This window comes from Onychostruthus taczanowskii, unplaced genomic scaffold (assembly GCF_017590055.1).
Source record: "Onychostruthus taczanowskii isolate IOZ18803 unplaced genomic scaffold, ASM1759005v1 scaffold64, whole genome shotgun sequence".
Lineage (NCBI taxonomy): Eukaryota > Metazoa > Chordata > Aves > Passeriformes > Passeridae > Onychostruthus > Onychostruthus taczanowskii.
Genome location: NW_024504122.1, coordinates 2,603,521 through 2,624,247, shown reverse-complemented (window position 1 = coordinate 2,624,247; position 20,727 = coordinate 2,603,521). Strand labels below are relative to the sequence as shown.

General features: G+C 50.4%; 1 protein-coding gene across 1 annotated transcript; it reads left to right on the top strand.

Moving 5' to 3' along the window:
* Positions 1-88: 88 nt before the first annotated feature.
* On the top strand, positions 89-19,156 carry LRRC75B (leucine rich repeat containing 75B). The gene is made up of 4 exons (XM_041420469.1): positions 89-346; positions 4,858-4,986; positions 7,883-7,995; positions 18,634-19,156. Exons 1-4 carry the CDS (start codon positions 89-91, stop codon positions 19,154-19,156), a joined length of 1,023 nt encoding a protein of 340 aa, XP_041276403.1.
* Positions 19,157-20,727: the final 1,571 nt, after the last annotated feature.

Genomic DNA, 20,727 nt, shown 5'->3' with positions numbered 1-20,727 from the left:
CCCCCCGCCTTCCCCGGCGCCTCCCCCGGCCCACAGCCCCGAGCCCGCCCGGTCCGGAGCGCGGCGGCGGCGCGGCCGGAGCGCGGCCATGGGCTCCCGGCTGAGCCGGCAGAGCAGCCTGGAGGAGGAGAGCGGCGAGGAGCCCTGCTCCGGCAGGCTGGAGAGCGGCCGGGGCGACTTCCACCTCTCCTCGCTGCTCCTGCACCCGCAGAAGCTGCCCGGGGTGCTGCGGAAAGCCTCGCCCGCGCCCTACGTGCGGCGGGTGGGGTGGCTGCGGGAGATCCAGGCCACCATCCGGGAGCACAAGCGGGAGCACGCCGTGCACATCCTCCGGCTGCTCAGGAAGGTACCTGCCGCGGGATGCGGGGCGGGGCAGGGACAAAGGGCCGTGCGGGGCCGGGGCTGCAGCCCCCCCCGGTGCAGGATGCAGGAGCCCCCTCCCCGGCGCTGGGGTGTGCAGCCCTCCTTGGCGGGGCTCTTTGTGCTGCCTTTCTCCGCTCCGTGCCCCCGTCCTTCCGCCGCTCGGTGCCCACCGTGCCAGGCGACACCAGCCACCTCGCCGACCCCCAGCCTGGGCTCTGCCGGGGCAGGGAGGGGGGCTGGCAGGGAGCTGCCAGGGGGACTGTGCTGCACGCAGGAGAAGGGGGGTCCGGGCTTGGGCTGTGCTCACCCACGCCCCTCCATGCCAGCCCGCGGGTGTGCTCAGGATTGATGCCCCTCCAGAAAAAAGCCACTGCCGCCCCACTGCCACCACATCCCATTATGGCCACTCAGCCAGACTGGCTGATATATGTCTGGGAAACCCTAAAATGGCTTTGGAGGGCACCTCTGGGACAATCGAGGCTGAGAGCAGAGGTAAAGGGGTCAGTGTATCAGTGGGAGCATGTTTCAGTCTGCCGCCATTCAGGAACAGAAAAGCCAGTGTGCAGACAGTGTGGTGCCAAACTGATGCTGAGGACAGAGCCCTGCTGCTGGAACAGAGCCATCTCCTCCATCACTCCCTGCTACCATCACTTTCCAGCCAAACTCAGCTGCCCCAAACTGCAGTCAACTCTGTGACTGGTAGCACAGGGGACAAAGCCCACCTCTGAGTGGACATCAAACACCATCAGTTTGTAGCTTGTCATGTTGCTTCATTAGATGATGATCATCTAACTTCATCTTGGGAATGTACCTTATTTCTTGCCTTAGTAGCAAGTGTCCTTTGGGTGTGAGTGCAGTGGAGCAGGACTGGTTCACTGGATGCTTGTTCACCCACACCACCAGCTGCAGGGAGCTGCATGAACAGCCCTGTCTGCTCTGCATGTCCAGGGTTTTACAACACATCTGACAGTGGTGCTCACTGCCCTGGGCTACCAGGATGTTACACACTCACAGGTAAGAATTCACAGGACCAAAAATTACATCTCTGCTTTTCCTGTCCACTACTTTAGCATTCACTTGAAGATTGTTACCAGCACCACACTCTTGTTGCCACATGTGCAGAGAGATAAACTCACAGCAAACCTCTGTGTGTGCACCAGTATGGCAGGCAAGGGTTGAATAAGATTTCGAAGGCAGTTTTGGAGAGGCACTATTACAAGAAGCTTGTGAAGAAAGAGAGGCAACCATTCACTTCATGGATGTGGCAATGTAGCATGAACAGAATTTACTAGGGTGTGCCAGCGGCCAGAACTACAGAATGTCATTTTCTGTAGTGCTCAGCACCTCTCCTGGAAACTGAAGCACTGAAACCTTCCACAGATCCCGGAGGTCTCCAGAAGGTCCATCTGTGAACAGGCAGGGTTTGAGTGCTAAGTTACAGGGCCATATGGAATGGAGGGTCATTTCCAAGCTCCTTTCAGGATCAGTTAAACACTTGGCTTCCCCACATCTGCGCTTGAGAATTACCATGTCATGAACATTCACATTTTGCCTGCTGCCTTTCCAGTTCCCCATGTTATTCCTGGTCCCCTTCTCTGCCTGGCCATGTTGAAACAGTGACTGTCTGCCCATCTGCTCACAACAGAACAGTGGGACATGCATCCTGTAATCACAACATCTTCTACCAAGCAAGACGGGAACCCATCCAGCAACACCCCAAAGCCTCTGGTTCATTGAGCACTCAGAGGTTTCAGAGGCAGAGGCTTTACACCACTAATGTGTACCACACCCCAGCTGTCACCCAGTCTGGGGTCATGTAATCACCACCAGTCCTCCTCACGTGTCCAATGTCAGCTTCAGGTCAGCCTTTTTTTCTAACTCACAGGTTTTCCTCACTCCACAGCTATGTTCACCCCTTAGCTTGGCCCCCAACGTGTCCCTCCTTACCTTGGCAGGGTCACACTCTCGGGAGTCACGGATTAATGTGTCCCAGGTGAGGGTCTGTTTGTTACCTGGAAAAAGAGAGATACCTTGTTCACTCTAGTGGACAGGGAGGATATTTAACACCACACCTCATCACTGTGCCTTGGGCCAGGGTGCAAACACCCCAGGGAAAGCAGAGAAATGGTGGGACTGGAACTGCAACCTGCTCAGGTGAGCAGACAGCTCAGCCAGACCAGAGGATATGGGATCCCCTGTGTGCCTCCTGCTGCTCCCAGCACAGCCCCCCTTGCCCAGCTCTGCAGGTGTACCCTGCTGATGGATCTGCCAGTGGTTTTTCACCTGTGGGCTGCAGACTTCAAAAGGCTGCAGACTGTTCCTAGGATGTTCAGAGGGTGTGATAATGTAAAGCAAGCAAGGCAGGCAGAAGCAGATCCACTAACAGAGATGTGAGATCCCAGCATTTCAGAGGACTGCATGGAGAACAGCTGCAAACTGCAGGTGCATGTGTGCTTTGTACATGAACACTTGAACAGCTCCACTGCACATCATCTACCCCAGAATGCCCACCAGCAGAAGCCAGATCAGCTTTCCTGCTGATCTAGGTGGGCATCAGCTGAAGCCCAGGGAGACATTAGACTTACACCAGCAAAAAGTCTGGTATAATCTATTTTCCCTGCGCTGAGATGATGGCAAAGTGTCATTTTTAAGACAACAGCACTAAGCCAGCTGAACTGGCAAGAGTTATGATATTCTGCTGTCTGCAGCCACCTTTTAGGTGGTACAAAATTTTCCAAGAAATGAGAGAGAGAGGGAGGGAGAGAGGGAATGGAGATGAGCTGAAAAATGCCTCTGGGCTAAGATTTATGGAATATCAATGTGAAGTGAACATTTACAGCTATATTACTTACAAAACCCTCGCAGGCAAGATTTATAATGGGAATGCAGATTCATCTTAATGGTATAGTTCCAACTGGGGGAGTTTAATTACTGCTCTGACATCCACTGCTGCATGCCCAGCCATGCCATCCTCACGGCAGCTTTCTTCATCTGTGCACATTACACTTGGTGTGGGAGGCTCCATTTCCCTGAAGCCTTATGGTTAAGGGAGACACTGGCATGATGCCTTGGTAGGCTTCTGGCCCATATCCAGCTGTGGCTGTCTGTCCTTCAGGACTGATCCATTGCTTGGGTTCCTTAAGGGTGTCATTTGTGTACACAGAGTGATTGGGCTGTAAAGTATTTAATTTATTCTCCCTTCCTGTGTCTCTAGCCAGGGTCTCTGTGGGGTTGTGGTTTCTGCTCAATCCAGCATATCCAGAGCAGGATGCAGCACAGGCTTTGATTGGTGCTTGGAGTTAAGATCCCAAACCTCTGCCAGCTATGGCTCTGCCCCTGTTGGTGATGTATGTGCATACATCCAGCTTTTTTTCCCCCTCTCACTCCATTTTTTTTTAGCTCTCAGTCACTGGGTGGTGCCTGAAACACACACTCAGTAGAGCAGTGTGAACATATGGGGCACCCATTTGCTTATTCATTTCTCCTGTCAGCTGCATACAGAATGGGGGGAAAACTTGTTCCCTCCCTTAGCTGAGCCCTCCTTATCAAGTGAATCAAACCAAGCACTATCCCTACTAGGGAGCTTTTCTGTTCTAAATTTCTACACCTAGGGTATTTTTTTTTTGCCCATGTGGCATTTTCATGTGAATATGTGATCTCTCTTTCCCACATTTTTTAAAAATTGTATTTGTTTTTCACAGCTCTGTGGTACCTTCTGATTGTAATAACTGTGTCAATATATTAGCTCTTTGCTTTCCTCTTAGCAAGAAACAGCTTTGTTCTTTGCAGTATTATCCAGCCCCAGGAAGGCTTTTTGTTCCCAAAGATGCTGAGGTTTCCTCCAAAGGTTCCCCATCCCCTGATCCACACAGATAAGTTGCATGGACCACAGTTGTTCTCCTAACTCACACTGTGGAAGATGGAAGAGGAGTTCCTCTGACTGTGGTGTAAAGCCACCTCTAAATTTACCATTGCACCCCATACTGAGAAATTCACAGCACAGCTAAACTCACACAGGTGGGCAGGACTTCTGCTCAGCCAGCCACCACCAGGGCATATGGCAGCATCTAAATACCTGAGAAAGGTCTGATTCTTCCAGAAAAGCTGAGATTGGAGAAGCAGCTTTAGAGCCAGCCTTCCTGCTTGGCTTCTTCAGCAGATTCACACATAGAGCTGACAAAACTGTGTTTCTCTGAAGTTAATTCTCTCCAGGCTCCAGCCAGCCTGGAAATGATAGAATTCTCACCTTCCTGTGGTAGGTGGAAATAAGGTGGACTAGCTCAAATTAACACTGCATCTCATTCAGCTCTCTGGCTGCCTGCACCCCCCAGCGCAGTAATGCTGGGTCAGACATGGCTGCTTCACCTCTGCTGGATAATTTCCTGTACTGGGCATCCAGCTGGCACCACATCAGATTTACTTTCTGGTTTCAGAACATCCCATGGATATAGCTCTGAGGAAGCCTGTGTGCCTGACTGTCTGTTTTTATTGTAGGACCTAGGACTGGAAGGAACATTTCTCAATGAAGTGCTCTACAAAAATGCAACTTTCCTCAACTTGGTGGATCCCATCTCCCATGACCTGCTGATGAGCCTTGCCAGAGATCTGCAATGTCCCAAAAAGGTGAATTCTCCCTCAGCTCAGTGAATGCTTTGTGGCACAGCACTGATGCAGAGCCCTACTGGGGCAGCTGGTGCTGCAATCAATCCCCCAGCCAGGCAGAGTGTTCCCTGGAAGGGGTGGCATATGGATTGTGGGGCATATTTCTGTAGGAGTCAGTTAAAACTACCTCAGAACATGAATGCAGCTGAAAGAGGGGATGGCTTTGTGCACAGATACTAGGAAATAACTTTTTGTGTCCACAGGGCAGAGAGACAATCACTGGTATCACAGGGGTTCGAAGCAATTAGAGCTCATGGGGGGCTCATGGAGCTGCAGAGGAGAACAGAGATCTCTGCAGGAAAACCACCTCTCTCTTCCTGGGCCCTTTACCATATGTAACTACATCAACCCAGCATTATTTCCCCCCATAAACTCTCAGAGTTCCCCATAGAGAATGGTGCTGCAGGAATATATTGCCACTGGGGGTTCAGGAAATAAATGTGTTATGTGCACAGTAACTGTGCATGCTCCATCACTTTGCTTCAGAGGATGAGGAGAGCAGAGACAGAAAGGCAGGGCTGAGAACAGACAAACATCACAGATGTCCCAGTCCCACTGCAACAACCAGCATCTATTTCTGTTACCCTTTGCCACCACAGACACTTGGATTTGCAATGTACCCAGTTGCTCGTTAGGCTTGGCAAGCATCATGTTTGCTTTATAAGGAGAAGAATAGAATGAATTTCTTCATTCAAAGAGAGATATTAAGAACACACAGCTCAGAGCAAGCAGCAGTGCCCCAGGGAATACACCGAATGCCTGGTGTAGATTAGTGGCATTTCTAACCTTGTTCTGCCATCTCCTGAGGCTCACTGATAACAATTAACCAGTCATGTCTCAATAGACAAACCACATTTAGCCAGAGTTTAATCATCATTATTAGGCTGCAGCGCAGCCTGAAAAAAACCAAACCTTTCCAAGTGTAATGTCTGTGTAATTCATGTGAGCATTTGAAGGAAGGGCTGGGTTGTAGCAGTAGCATCTCTTTCACCACACTTCACTTGACCTCATCTCCAGCTGTTCTACCAGACCTTCTCCAAGCCCGTGCTGTGCCGTGCCCCTCAGGGCAGGCAGCAGGAGGGGATCTCACTCTAATCCAGTACCCATGTGTTTGGCAGATAACACATTACCATTTTTATACACCTGCTTATCCCCCCACTCTAGTTTCATGCCCTATGGATGCACTGACACTTGTACCATTACATAAGGAATTGTTTTCCCCATTCCTAAGGAAGACTTTGAGCACCTGAGTTGCCCTTCAAAGCCAGCAGAGGTTTAATTAAATGCTTGTAGAAATTCAGTACCTACAGCACCAGCACCCTTCCCAGAAAAATGCCAGACCACGTCCCCTCTCCGACCCTGGCTGAGCATCTGGTGGGTGTAACTGCATTACAGGCAAGCAGGCTGAGTGCAGTTCCCAGTCTGTCAGTGGAAATTAAATCAGTGAGGACACAGGAAAGAACAGGAGGGTAACTCTCAGCTGTGAGCCAACAATTGCTCGCAGGGCTTTGTGCCAGCTCTGTACTGGAGCCTGGTGTGCACGTGCACCCACTTGGAGAGGTTTGCTGTTGTAGGTGACAGCAGAGTGCCAGCTGCAGCCCTGCCAGCACAGCAGGAGTCTAGAACAAGGCACCTAAGCCAAAGGCATGGGCCAGTCTCTATGGGGTTCCTAGGGAAGCTGGGATGGGGATCAGGGGATGCTCAGCTGAGCAGAAGGCTGGGATCCCTCTCCCCTTGGCACAGGAGAATTGCCACATCCTGGCAGTGCATCCCTGGGGAATTCAGCTGGTTCAGGGACTGCTGAGCAAAGTCACAGAGCAGCTGTTGGCCCCCAGTGCAGTGCTTTAACTGCTCACAGTAAGGAATAAATCAGTGCATTCCCTGACAGCTTTACCGGGTGTTCACCTATCAAATTCCTAAATGCACATGTGGCACCATGGCTGGAGGGCTAAGGGGTGGGAATGCAGGTGTCTGTCAGCAACTGGAAAATACAATAGAGAAGGCAGAAGTCCCAGCCTTTAGCAGCTGCCATTTGCCATTCTGCTTCAGCAGAGGAAGAGGTTCTGTTCCAAGTCATGGCACTAAAGAACATGTGCAAAAATAACCCAGGAAGGCAGCAACTATGTGGGTGCCTTCTTTTCCTGACAAGTTAGGGCAGGGGCAGGAGGGAACTGCTGGCATTGGAAGCTCCCAAACTCAAACCTCCAGTAGCAGAGTGGACTACAAGGAAGTAAGATGGACTATGGGGAAGTAGCCAAAGTTCTCTGTCCTGACATCTCCCAGCACAAGAGGTCGTGGAGTCAGTGTGTCACTGCAGGAGGAGCAAGAAGCACCTTGGGGATGGGGCAAGGGTGCCACTTACTGCCCTTTCCACATCAGGGTGTCAGATAGTCCAGAGACAGAGTCTGGGGAAGCAGGGCAGCAAGGTAATTAATAGAAATGTAGCACAGTCCTGTAACACAAGGAGTTGGCAGTGTAGGGATCCCTGCAACAGAGCATTGTCAGTCACCCCTGCCGCAGCCCTAGAAAAGGATCGCCTCTTCAGAGTTTCACTTGTTCCTGGGTAGGCTGTGAAATTGTAGCCTCACTCTGGGTAGGAACATGCTGGTTGGGCTGGGGTTCTTCCTGGCAGTGCAGAACTCCTCCTCATCCTCCTCCACCCCAGGAGGAGTTGGCATGTGGCAGAGGCATCTCAGGCCTTCTCACCATTCCTCTTTCATTCTCTCTTCATCTGCTCGCTTACATACATGACCCTGCTCCACTGCCATCTTTATTCCTTTCCCATCTTCCTCTGCCCTCCTCCTTTTCTTATGTTCTGCAGTGGTGCAGGCAGTCTAAGTCATCCCTTTGCTTTCAGGAATATGACCCCTGGAAATCCTCAGACAGGATCTGCAGGCAGCTGATTTACCACCTAACCCCGCACTCAAAATGGCACCGGCACGGGATGCCCCGCAGGAAGTCCCAAGTGTGGTAAGAAACTGGCAGGGGTTGTGTGGGTGGGCACAGAGGGGGATGAGCCTGGGAAAACGGTGCTGCAGCCAAGCACCGTCCCAGCCTGCCACCACTCCCCTCCTCAGAGAGACTGCCCTCCTTTCAGAGGACTGAAAAACGTGCGCAGCAGCTGCAGTACAGCCTCTTCCAAAACCCAGCCCCAACAGGCCTCTCTGTGATGTGTTTTGCCATTTGCTCCTTTCTGTGTGGTGTTACAGTTCCTCACCCTCTCCAAAATGAGTGCACAGCACAGACATCCCTCCTTCAGGGTCTGCAGGGTGTTTGGCCCCAGGAGCATGGCCAGGGCTGCTAGCCTGCAAAAACACCCATGTGCCAGAGGGGGCTGTTCCCAGTTCTGCATCATACCTTGTCCTAGTTTAAAGCTTCCCTGACAGTGGGCAAAGTGTCCCGTTACGAGCCACTGCCACCATCAGCTGATCACCCCATTCAGCAGGAGCCACTCTGGGGTGGCTGCAGGGAGGTGACCATCCTTCTTACCTCCCACTTCTCTGCCAGCACCTGGAGAGGGCCCTGGGATGGTGCAGATGCACAGAGAACCCAACTCAGAGCATGTTGGTCACTGACAGCTCCTGGATGGCAACTGCTTTTCACTATTAGAAGTGTATTTGGACAGCCACACTTGTTCCCTCCTTGCCACTTGCTGGTTTTTCTGCCCAGATAAAGAGCAATCCCCATGTACTTTAAATCCACCCCTCCTTCTGTCATTTTCTTGGAGCAAACCCTGTTCCTATGACACAGATCACCACTGCTGAAGAAAAGACAGAGAAGTGACTAAGAAAAGAGCTCATGTCAGCCCCATTAGATTCACTGGAATAAATGCAGGATAGAATAAAAAGAAATGCAAAATCAGCAGCACTCTGAGAATGGCCTTGGGCTTTTCTGATGCTTTTGGTCTTTGATGTTTGTGCCAGCAACTTAAAATCCCCCATGAGAATTGACATTTCCATCATACCTTTCATTCTGACTCAGAGGCAGGTTCCCAGTGCATCTTAAGGAATAAAATCCCTAATGCCATGATTTCCAGGCCATCTGCCTCTTGCACCTGTAGCCCCACTTTGCCAGAAGCCGAGCACTCCCAGAGCTCTCCCCCCCAGCACCCCAAGGGCAGGACTGTTTGTGCTGCTTTTCAGGTGCCAGCCACAGCACAGAGCAAGACTGAGCTTTCAGAGCTGAGTGAATCCTTTTCCAGACCCACTTAATGACATTTTCCCTGTAGGATCCTGCAGAATACTGGAGATGCAGGATATAGATGGCAGTTCTGACCTCATCCCTGTCTCCTCCCAAGTTTAAAGTGAAGTAGTTCAGGAATCCAAACTCCTGCTTGCAGGCAAACCTCTTCTCCAGATGGACTTCAGGATGAAGAGTCAAACTGGAAGTGATCCCTGTGATTGCACAGCCTGGGGACAGCAGAGGACTGCAAAGTGCTGCAAACCCATCACTTAGTAACAACAGAGGGAAGGTTTGTGGCCAGAGGAAGAGCTCTGGGTCCAGTGAGCACCCCACACAGAGGGGCCAGGCCCAGGTATTGGCCAGGTACAGAAAATCTGTGAGCACAAGCAGGGAGAGGGCAACAAGGCAATGTGCAATTGGTCTAAAATGGGCTGGCCTGCCTGGCTACCACACCCAGTTACAATGTGTTACGTAAGGCACAAATTAATTTTGATGAAATATTTAACAGCAGAGCTTTCTCTTTTAAGTGTGGAGATGAAATGGTTTGCAGTTTGCAGCAAAAGACGCCTGCAGAGTTGGCATCTGAGGCCGCTGCAAGAAAATGGGTGTTGCCAGTAGCAGGAAGGCAAGAAATAGCTGCTTCTTTTGGAGATACCAAGGCATCAGTTTGTTTAGGCAGGCTGGTTTTTCATGATCCAAATTCTGCACCTCCCTCTGTCTGCTAGTGGGAGTATTTTACTATAGTGTCTGTCTTAAACCCTGTGCCCTTGGCTTGCACCCTTTCTGCTCTTTGGCTCCTGCAAAGAGCATGGGTGTAGCAGCAATACTTTGAAGGAATTTCTAAAATCTAGTGGGGGTTAAGGACAGCAGGGAGGAATCTGTGATGAGACCACATTCAGAAACCAAATTCTGCTCTTGCTTTTGCAGCCTCCTGGGCTTTGGCATCTGGCTTTCACAGAGCTGATGCCGGACTCCCTTGTTCTCTGAAATGCAATTTCTACTTTCTGCAGCATGTTAGATGGGTCCAGCAGATAATTAGCAAGCCCAGCCATACAGGGAGCTTGGAGCATCTGCCAGGTTTTAATTACATTTGGGCTGTTATGGAGATGTGGTACTGCAATACTGGAGTCGGATCACGCACCAGGTGTTTGTCCCCACTGCCAAACCAGTGGGTCACAAACAAACTAACAGCAGTTACATCCCCAGCTACTCTCAGTGGGACCTGCATCCACCAGGTACACACCTGAGAAACCCATGAGCTGGTAAAGCAAAAAGGATAAGAGACATTTCTTCAGGCAGTGCTGTTTCAGTCCACAGGCAGAGCCCATGCAGAAAGCTCATTGTGGGTCATGGACTCAATGCAACAGCAGCTGGAGGGAGCAGGAGACATCCAGCCCAGGCTCTGTCTGGTTTCTGTGCTTGACCAAAGTGCTGAAGGTGAAGCTGGGAGGCAACCTGCCCTCTGCATCCATGCCTGTGGCTTCCCTGGAGTGGCTGTATGCCTTACACAAGGAAGGGTTGCAGTCCCCAGCTGTGCAGTCACCCACAGAGACTATTTCAGCTGCCCTGGTGATACTCAGACTAAGTTTGCCACACTGAAAAGAAGGGGCTCCTTTCCTGCAAAATCCTGTCTCAGGTTTGCAGCCAACAGCCTGCACCCCACTGGCTCTGCCCTACTTGGGTTGGCTGCAGAACCAAACTAGGAAGATAAGCTCTTGCAGATTTACTCTGGGGGTTTTAAAATTGAAAGCTCCAAAGCTGGAGGATAAGATTTCTGCAGTTTTTTTTTTTTTTTTTTTTTTTGCAGCAGGGACGAGCATAACTACTACACAATTTTCAGTCCTTGATATCCTAGAGGGAATTTAGTTTTAGCACCATTTTACAGTTGTATAGATCACTCCCACTTAATGAGCAGAATACATCCTGGAGTGTTGCATAACTCCAGCTTCACTTTCTCATTAAATTGATGTTTAGTGTGTAAAGCGTAATGGATTAAAAAATGCTCCTTTATACAGACGTAGACCTTTTAGGCTATCAGTGCCACTACTGTGGCATTTTGACACACGCAGAACTTTTAGATGCTATTAATTCTTGTTTTCAGAATTCTTGGGGCCTCTTGCCATGCTGAATTCATGAAAACTGTCACCATCTGCTGCCAGAACAGGGCAGGACCCAGAGGATGTATTATTTTTTGAGGGCCAGACACACTGGGCTGCAGTTCAGAGCAGAGAGGGAGAAGAGTATCAGGTGAAGACTGCCTTTGTCTGGAGAGCTGGATCACAGTCTGGTACTGTGATTAGGAAGCTCTGGATTACAACTGAACTGTCTTGGCAAGGCCGTGTAGGGAACCTTAATGTATCTTCCACTTGCATCATCCCCAGAGCTGGCTACTTCAGTGTAACTATTTCCTTTCCTGAGTGCAAAGGATCAAACCTGCATCCACGTAGCAGGCAGGGAGGCAGTAGACACAGCTTTATAATTGGGACCAAAAAAACCCCAAATTTTTCACACAGTGGCCTGTTCTGGAAGAGCAATGGCAGTTGTGTGTATGGAGTTAACTCCTGAACCACATGTATATGGCCTTTCCTTTTCACAAATCTCACCACAGCTTTACTTTGCTCATCTGAGTGAATTTCATCATGGCTAATCCAAAGTGGGTGGAGAGCAGAGTTTCCCTTCTGGGCTTATTGCTCCCTTTCTGTTATTGATGTGCGTTGGCCAGACATTGCAGCATTAGATGCACTTTTAAAATGCAGTGAAAGCAATTGTGTCTAGAGGACTTCAAGGAAACAGCTCTAAAGGGCTTCACATCTTTTTTTTCCCTTGAAAACATCACTCAGCACTGAGGCTGACAGTTCTGGCAGATGAGATCCCAGCCTTCACATGGCATGAGGAGAATATTAACTAGAGCTTCGTGTCACCCTTATGCAACAGGCAAACAGGCACCATCATTGCTGCTCTAGGGAGAGGAAGCCAAGTCAGTTAACTAAAGCCACATGGTAAACATCATATGGGAGTACAGGAGCTGCCCCACACACTGTTTCCAAGAAGCTGCTGCTCACAGAGATGTCAGATGGACAGACATGAGCTGGTGGGTGAGTTGTGGACAGAGGCAGGAATTGTGCCCTCATCTTACAGTGCAGAGCATCCCAAACACTACCCCTGAGGAGGGTTCCCAACAGCATCAAGAGCCCATACATTTGGAAAGGCTGTTGGAGGTGGCAGAAAGGGTCACCCAGCAGCTTGACACTGCCCTGTCAGAGTCAGGAGTAAAAAGGCCAAGGCTGGCAGACAAGAGAAGCAGGACACTGGTGGAGAGACAGTGAGTGAAATAACAGAGGCTGGGTGGAAGGGGGTAGTTAAAAGCAATCAGCAGAGACCTTGTTCCTTTGTGACTCTTACCCAGTTGAAGGTCTGACAAGGACATGGGTCAATACATGATATTTACACCTTGATGGACAGAGTGACAGCAGAGGCAGGAAGAGAAAGGCACTCAGCTGCATCAACAACTGCTGATTTCCATGTCCCACCCCAGCTGCAGAGGGAGTGAGACAGGAGAAAGGCTACCTTTGCCTCCTCTCCACAGCTGGTCAAAAGAGCTTGGGCACGAGGATGGGGATGTGACTAAGGGAGTTCTCAAGGAAGTGACCTATTTGTGCACTGCCTCCATCTTCACAGCAGGGCCAGGCCCAGCCTTGGATCAGCTGGGGCTGGGTTAGTCTAGCTCAGTACTTTGGAGGCTTCTCTTTCCTTTTTCATGTTGCATTAGAGGCAGCTAAAGCCAGCCCTGCACAGCAGCACCCTTGTGCCACTGGGGAAGCAAAGCAAGCAGATTATGCTAAGTAGGCAATTAAAAAGCTCAGAATCCATCCCCTAAATCACTGCTCAAAGCAGGGAAGCCATCCACACATGCCTGAGGTTCTGTGCAAGAAAGAGCAGCTGAGAGATACCTGACTCATGGCTAATTAGCCACTACTGGCAGTGCCTGTTAATGACAGAGGGGATACACATTAATGGGAATTTCTGGCATCAGCAAAGTTTTGTATTTGGAGACAAATTTAATGTAAAAATAAAAGACAGAAGGGTAGAAAGCTGGTAATTCTCCAGAGAAATAGGCATGAAGTTGTGAGCACCCCTCATTAGCAAAATTCTGTCTCTTACTGTCTCCTCCCAGCCTTTCTCCATAGCATGGAGACAAAGAAATAAGCTGAGACTCCAGGAACTTCAACATTCTTGGGCTGAACAAGCTCCCCCAAACCCCACCAAGCTAACAGGAGGCCTGACACCACTGTGACTGCTACAAGTCCCAACAGGGCAACACTTGAGCCATGACACCCCTTCTGTGCTGCCACCAAAGAATTTAGCTGATGAGCAAGAAATTGATGGGATTCAGTGTTAATAAAAAAACCAAACATGCTGAGCCTGCAGCTTCATGGACTTGAAGAAGGAACTGGAAGATGGCCTGAGGGTTAATTCTCTTGGGACAGGTCCTAGAGACAAACAGCTAGCAATTAATTTCAGATCTCCTAATTGTCCCATTTCAAGACAGCTCTGTATTTACTTGTGCTAGCTGAGTTCCCAGGAGACTGGAACACTGGCAGGGTGTTAGTGGAAAGAGGAAGATTTTTATCCCAAAATAAAGCTTTGGGAGGCACAAAATGGTTTCACCTCTTTCACAGCCCACATTTCTCACTGAGAGGATTTTTTTTCCACACACCCACAGGTCTCTCAGGCCCCTGCTCTGTCTGGACTGATCCAGAATGGATCTCCTATAGCCAGGCTCAAAGTGCAGCCTAGGGACTGCTGGTAATGCCTGCTGAAGAGTAGAGTTGGGAAGGGGTAAGTGGCAGTGAGGGTGGGAGGAAGACTGCCTCCTTGTCCTTGGGAGAAAGGCCACACCCCAAGAAGGGAGATGGGAACAATGCAAATTAAAACCTTTCACATGAGAAGCAAGGAGATGTACCTCAAAGAGCTCCCATCCCTCAGCAGGGGTGGACAAGGGTTGCAAGCAGGGTGCTGATCCTTTATGAACAGGAGTCTGGGCAAGCAGCATTCCTCACTGGATGCTGCATTCCTCACTGGATGCTGCATTCCTCACTGGATGCTGCATTCCTCACTGGATGCTGCATTCCTCACTGGATGCTGCATCCCCAGGCAGGCAGTAGGGGCTGGGCTGTCGATTGTCCTTGTTTTTTCGCTCAAAGTTTCCAAGAATTTCTCACTTGAAAGCCATTTCTCCAGCATTTGAGGGAGTGGGGGGCTGTTTCCTCTCCAGGCTTGCTGCAGATAATACAAACACAGTCTGCTGCCTTGCATCCAGGGTCCAGATCCTTGTTAGATGCAAATCCTCACAATTACAAATGTGCCCTGAGCACCAGTTGTAGAAGCAGCAGGTTAATCCAGAGCCCCCAGTGCTCTGCAGCCTCTGTCCACAAGTCCCACGGGCATCAAGAGCCACGTTGCTAAGTAGCTGTTGTATCTCACACAAAAGAAAAAAAGCCTTCTGCAGCTGAAGCAATCTTAAAGCCTGTTTCAAATGCAGAAATCAGGGGATAATACATGACCCATTTCCCTGGAAATAAACCTAGTATTTTCTCAGCTGCTGCACAAGTGACTGAGATCTTGGTGCCCTGTGTATCATGCCCCTCTCCCCCCAAGAAACAGAGCTTAACAGACCTCCAAAAAATATCAAGTGCCAAATAATTCAGAGTAAAGCATCTACCCACATCTCCTTGACCCATTTCTGACTGCAGACCCATTTTCCCCTAAAGCAATAGAGAGAGTGGGTAGCTATTCCATGCCTTGCCTGAGGGATGGGGTTTAGTTGTGCCTCTTGGAGCTGCACAGAAACACCAGGGAGGCGAGGGGGATGCTGCCAGGGTTCACAGCATGCGTGGGGTGTTGCATCTCATGCTTCAGCACTTACCAGAGAGCTGAGGGCCTGGCTGCAGCATAGGGCTGTGTTCACCAGGATGAGGCTCCTACAAACACATCCCTACAAGAGGCATTTTTATAGGCAAGAGAGCAGCTTAAACACAGGAGGGAGCCCCCAGTCCTGAGACAGGAGGCCCAGAGTCACCCTGGCAGGTACAGCAATGAGGGCAAAAGGAAGCGGCAAAAAACACAGGAAAGGAAAGAAAAACAAGCCAGCAAAGAAGGGAGGGCGGGCTCTGGCACAGGACAGGACGGTTTAAACACATTCAGCCAGGAGCAGTCCAGTCTGGAGAATCAATTATGGGAAGATAATTTGTGTGCTTGATTAAAGCCTCCTTGGGGTGTTGGCTCGGTGCTGGGGAGAGCAGCACAGTACCTGTTGTGGTGAGAGCACGATCTGTGACTTATTACTGAATCTCCACACGGCGGTCACAGGAGGGGAGGGGAGGCTCAACGGGCACAGACAGACGAGCACATTGCTTTTGTCTTTCAGACATTTCCCTTCAGTCATCACTGTCTGCACTCAGAGCCAAGTCGCTCCAGAGGGGACCCCAAGAGCCTTTCAAACTTGTCCCCTTTTAAGAAAGCTGCTGCTGCAGACGCGACAGGGAAAACGGCACCTGGTGCTGAGGGCAGCCGAGCCGTGCCGGCTCAGACGTGCCCTCCAGTGGTCCCCACTCCAGCCTGGCTCCCATCCCCACTCCAAACTAGCCTCCTGCCCTGGAGCTTTGTAAAAAGGAAGGTCTGAGGGGGCTTTGCACAGACAGAGACAAGGCTTAGGGCTGGGGAATGTGCCCCTATGCTTGTGTCTCGTTTCTGTGTCCCCCACCCACCCAGGATCTGCCGTGGCTTGACAGCACTGGGGAGGACAGGAGCCACAGGCTGTGTTCATGCAGAACAGGCTTGTTTCTATGTTTGTTTATCCTGTATTCCCCACACTCCCAAGAAAGCCTTATTCTAAACCCCTAGAGGCCAGAGAAGGCTGCTGTATCTCTTGTACCAGCCCCTTGTGGATACAGGGGACAGTTACCCTGTGCACTCAGGTTCACACTCCATTTCATTTCTCTCTGTTTCACTTGATCCACATGAATGCACACCTGCACTGTGCATTGGATGCTCTGTTCTGCTAGAACAAGTACTCCAGATCAAACACCCAGATAAAATACCTAGCATGACTAAAAGGATAACTCCTGTTGTGCTAGGGGAAACCTGAGATGTTTCCAGCTTCGAGGATGGTCCCTGATAAATTTCATCCAAGATGAACCCTCTTTTGTGATAGACTGTGCTACACCACTGCCAGTGATTGATGACAAACTATACCAAAACACACACATTGTTTTTCAAGAGAGTTGAAGAAATACAGCTCCCAGAAGCCTGTGCTGATCTCAAGCATGTCTTGGATTAGCAGGAAAAGGGAGACTTGCTCAGTGCCACCCAGACCACAGCATGCACAGTTCACACCTGCTGCTGCAACAGGTAAGGGAACTGCACTGCTGCTACCAGCTATGTGGTGGATTAATTCTTCACAGTCCCATCTCTGGGGCCCAGATAGTGGAGGGATATCAAGTACCATCTTCAAGGCCCTTTGGAGATCTCCCTTGTGTGCTCAGACCAATTGTAATTCCCCAGCACATCAGTCCCTGCTGTTTGACAGGATAGAAAGCACTGGTCCCCTTGCCCCTCCTGTGATCCACTGAGGTGTGGTGTGGGTCATCTGATGTGTAAATATTTAATAAGTAATACATTTTACTTACAATACTTCAGGTCTGAATAGAAGTTAATTCATGCTGTTATTAGCTCTCTGCTGTGACAGCTCATTATTCCAAATGCATGCTTGCAGATATCAGCCTTGCACAGTGAATTCCCATGGGAAATACAAGGACACATGGAAGTAGACTGAGCAAAGTACTGCTAAACCCAGGGCAGGAATTTGTGGGCTTAAGAATAGACAGGGCAGGACACGAGGTCTTTCTGCCTCATGCTCCTACAAGGAAGTGCAGCTGCAGTTTTGTGCCAGTGTTGAATGTGTCCACAAAGGGCTGTGGCCTGCACTGGTGCACATTTACTGACTTATGTCAACACATGCTTATAGGGGATTATTAAGGGCTCAAATTTCTAGAATGCCATGAGCTGCATATGTAAAGCAAAGCTGCAGAGGCAGTGCCACATGCTCTGCACAGCTCCAGCAGAGCCTGGCAATACTGAAGCTTGTAGGGACATTCTCACCTGCCACGGGAGCTCCTGCGGTGCTGTTGCCTCCTCCAAGGAAATTGCATGTCCCCATGTACCCATTGCTTTCAGGGACTGGCTGTGCCACAGGTGTGCAGGACACTACAGAGAGCCAGATAGGAAGAGTGGGGACCTTCGAAGTGGTGGTTAATGCTTAACCCACCCTGATCCTCCCAAACTCAGTAAGGCACTTACAAGACCCCCTGAGTACATGATGGGGGGGGGGGGGCCTACNAGGGGGGGGGGGGGGGGGGTCCTACTAGGGCTCCCATGTCCTTAAGGCAAGATGTGTCTGAAAGAGCAGCAAGATTAACAGAATTTACACGAAGGGATTAGATTCTCCTGTGTTACACCAATACACGTTTCTATTCAATTTTGCAGTGCATCTCCCAGCAGCTCCTGTAGCCCCACAGTTCCCACTTCTCACAGCACTCTTACAAACCCAGAGTCCATCATTAAGCTCCACATCCCACTCCCTCTGCATTCCCAGCAGCCTCACAACACAGCTTTCCTACCTCCTCCTCACTCCCTTTGCCAGGCAGACAATAAAAGAAATGGCTAAAGCCCTCTCTTAGCACCCTTATGCCCTCCCTGCCTCCTCATAGCTGCAGCAGATCCCAGATGATCTGCTGACCACAAAGACCCAAATAGGCAGCCACTGGTGAGCCACTGGCAGCCACTGACTAAGTGCTGCTTGTGAAGGCTTTTAAAGGGACACGCAATAAATCCATTCCTGGAATGCAGTTTGCCTATCTCTTGTTTTCCTGATGAAACATCAATTTCTCAGACCTTTAACACGGCTCTCCTCTGTAGCAAAGACCTTGGCATTCACCTGGAGAGGCTGCTCACAAACAGCCCCCACACAGAGTAAACCAGTGCTTTTGGAAAGTTTGCTTGCCTTGGTTATTTTTGCTTTCTATGCATGAGCGCCTGTATGGGCACATACAGACAAACCCTTTGGCATCTGCTAGTGGGAGACACTTTAGCAACCTGTGTTGAGCCAGTCCTGGCAAAGTTTATGTGTAAGTGCTAAAAATACACAGCAAAGCCCCAGAACAGTCTGCCCTGAGGTATGGTGCAAATGCTTGAAACAAGCATTTGTGAGCTCTATTAACCCTTTCCTTAACATTCTAGCCCATGTTGTTAATGAGCTCTCCCTGTCCCAAACGCTCTCTCACGTGGGTGAGATGGATGGGAGTGCTCCCCTTAATGATGCTTAAACCTTCATGATCTCTCTCCGTGTCTCCCCTTCTCCACCATCAGCCTGAAGACCAGCCTACAGAAGAAGGTGAGCCAGGATTCCATGGATTTGTCAGGGATCCCCCTGACCATGCGGGATGTCCATCGCATGGCCTACTACCTGCAGAACAACGGGGACCACCTGACCTCGGTGGACCTGAGCTTCACGGAGCTCAACGACGACATGGTGCGCCTGCTGCTGCCCTTCCTCTGGGCGCTCCCCAAGCTCACCCACCTGTCCCTCAACGGCAACCGGCTGACGCGGGCCACCATGAAGGAGCTGACTGACACCATGAAGGACATGAACAAGTTCCCTTGCCTGGCCTGGGTTGACCTCGGCAACAACGTGGACGTCTCCTCCATGCCGCAGCCGCTGCTCGTGGGCCTGCGCAAGCGCCTCAGCCAGCAGACCACGCTGCCGACCATCTATGAGGCGCTTGACTGCGACTCTGAGATCGCCGGCGGGCACGAGGGCAGCCAGCCAGAGGATGAAGCAGCCGGAAGCACCCCGCCACGTGCTTTTTCTCAGCAGGGCTGCGAGAGGTGACTGAACAACGGGCCGGCGCTGGCACGCTGAAGCAACCCCAAGGAGAAGTTTTGAGTACAAACATCAAGAAGAGGGCCAGCTTGACCGGCTTCCCGTGGCTCTTTTCTCTCGCCTTCCCTGACATCTTCCCCCCCACCTGCTGTGAGACAAAAGCCTGTCATCCCCCCACAACGTGTTCCGCTCCCTCCCCTCGCTGCCAAACCCATTGCCCACGTTCCAGAGAGGAACCGGTGACTTACAGTGAACCTGGTCCCCAGGCAGGGTCTCACTGGAAGACGGGAAAAGACCTGTCGGAGTCAAGAATATCCTCCAGCAGCCATTGGGTTGAGGGAAAGGGGTTGGGGGGAACCTAAAACAGAAACAGGCTTGTAGTTTACTTCCTTTCTTCCTTTTCCTATGCACCTTGGAAACCTTGGGACCTGCAGCCTTGAGTGTGAAAGGAGGTACCCCAAGAGCCTAGTGCTGTGGAGCTTAGTGGAAGGGCTCAGAGGCCAGAGCTGGAGCCCGGCAGTGTGTCTCCCTCTTGTGTCTGGCTCCTTTTGTTTTGTTTTTTTTCCTATTGTGTGTTTTGTATGAACGTCTGAACAAAGAGACCTGGTCAGAGACCATTGGATCACATAGGCTGGGGCGGACACATGGCTTGGAACTGCAGCATCAGGATATTTGCTGTGTGACCGGGGTGAGAGGGAGGGGAAGGAGGCATGTGTTGGTGGGAGCATGGGGGATGGGATGAGTTGGGATGGGATTGGGAGGAGGGGGGAGGAGAGGGAGTGGGAACGGTCTTGTGGATTAGTAGGATTGGTTTCAAAAACTGTGCTTTTGTACTAAAATTACAAGTTCCAAGGTACTACAATTGCAAGTTCCAAGTGAAATTGAGAAAAAGCTGACAGCTGAGCACCTAACTGTGGCATTAGAGGAGCAAGCAGTGAATGTGCCAGAGGTGGGTGCTTCCCAGTTGGAAGTGCAAAGCTTTGGCTCCTCTTGGCACACTGCACACCTCCTAATACAGCCACGACGTGAGCAGCAGCATCACCATTTCCAATGCTGTCCAGAAACCAAGCCACTGATGCAGAATCTCCAGTGTTTTCCACATTGCTCATGCTCTATGTAAACATAATAAAGAGTTCTCTTGGACATGAGCGTGAAGCACTTTAGAGTCTGAGTATCTGGGTTGTTCAGAGGTGTTGGAATATGGAGCAGAGCCCCCATGCAGTGCCTGAGGGACAGGATCAGGTACCATTCACATTGGGCAGTGTGGTTCATTCCTTTAAGGAAAGAGAAGCGTGGGTGTTCATCTGTGGTAGGCTGCCACCCTTCATGTTGCAAGGGGCTGGTAGAAGTAAACTGATGAGATTTAGCTGATAAGTCAAGTCCTCTCAATTAGCTGCCCCCACAGGAATTCAGACTTGGATGAGTTTTTGAAAGAGTTAAAAGTTTAAAAAATGAGACATATTTGAAAAACCCTGTAAAAATCCTTACCCTTCTAAATTAACCATGGTAACTTTGCCTTCCTCTACTGATTGTCTCTGTGAGTTTCAGATAGCAACACTCCTATAAGAAAACATGGAATA

Coding starts and splice junctions, on each gene's coding strand:
- LRRC75B (XM_041420469.1), top strand. CDS start 89: ATGGGCTCCCGGCTGAGCCGGCAGAGCAGCCTGGAGGAGGAGAGCGGC. Junction 347..4,857: donor TCCTCCGGCTGCTCAGGAAG/GTACCTGCCGCG, acceptor TTTTTATTGTAG/GACCTAGGACTGGAAGGAAC. Junction 4,987..7,882: donor ATCTGCAATGTCCCAAAAAG/GTGAATTCTCCC, acceptor CTTTGCTTTCAG/GAATATGACCCCTGGAAATC.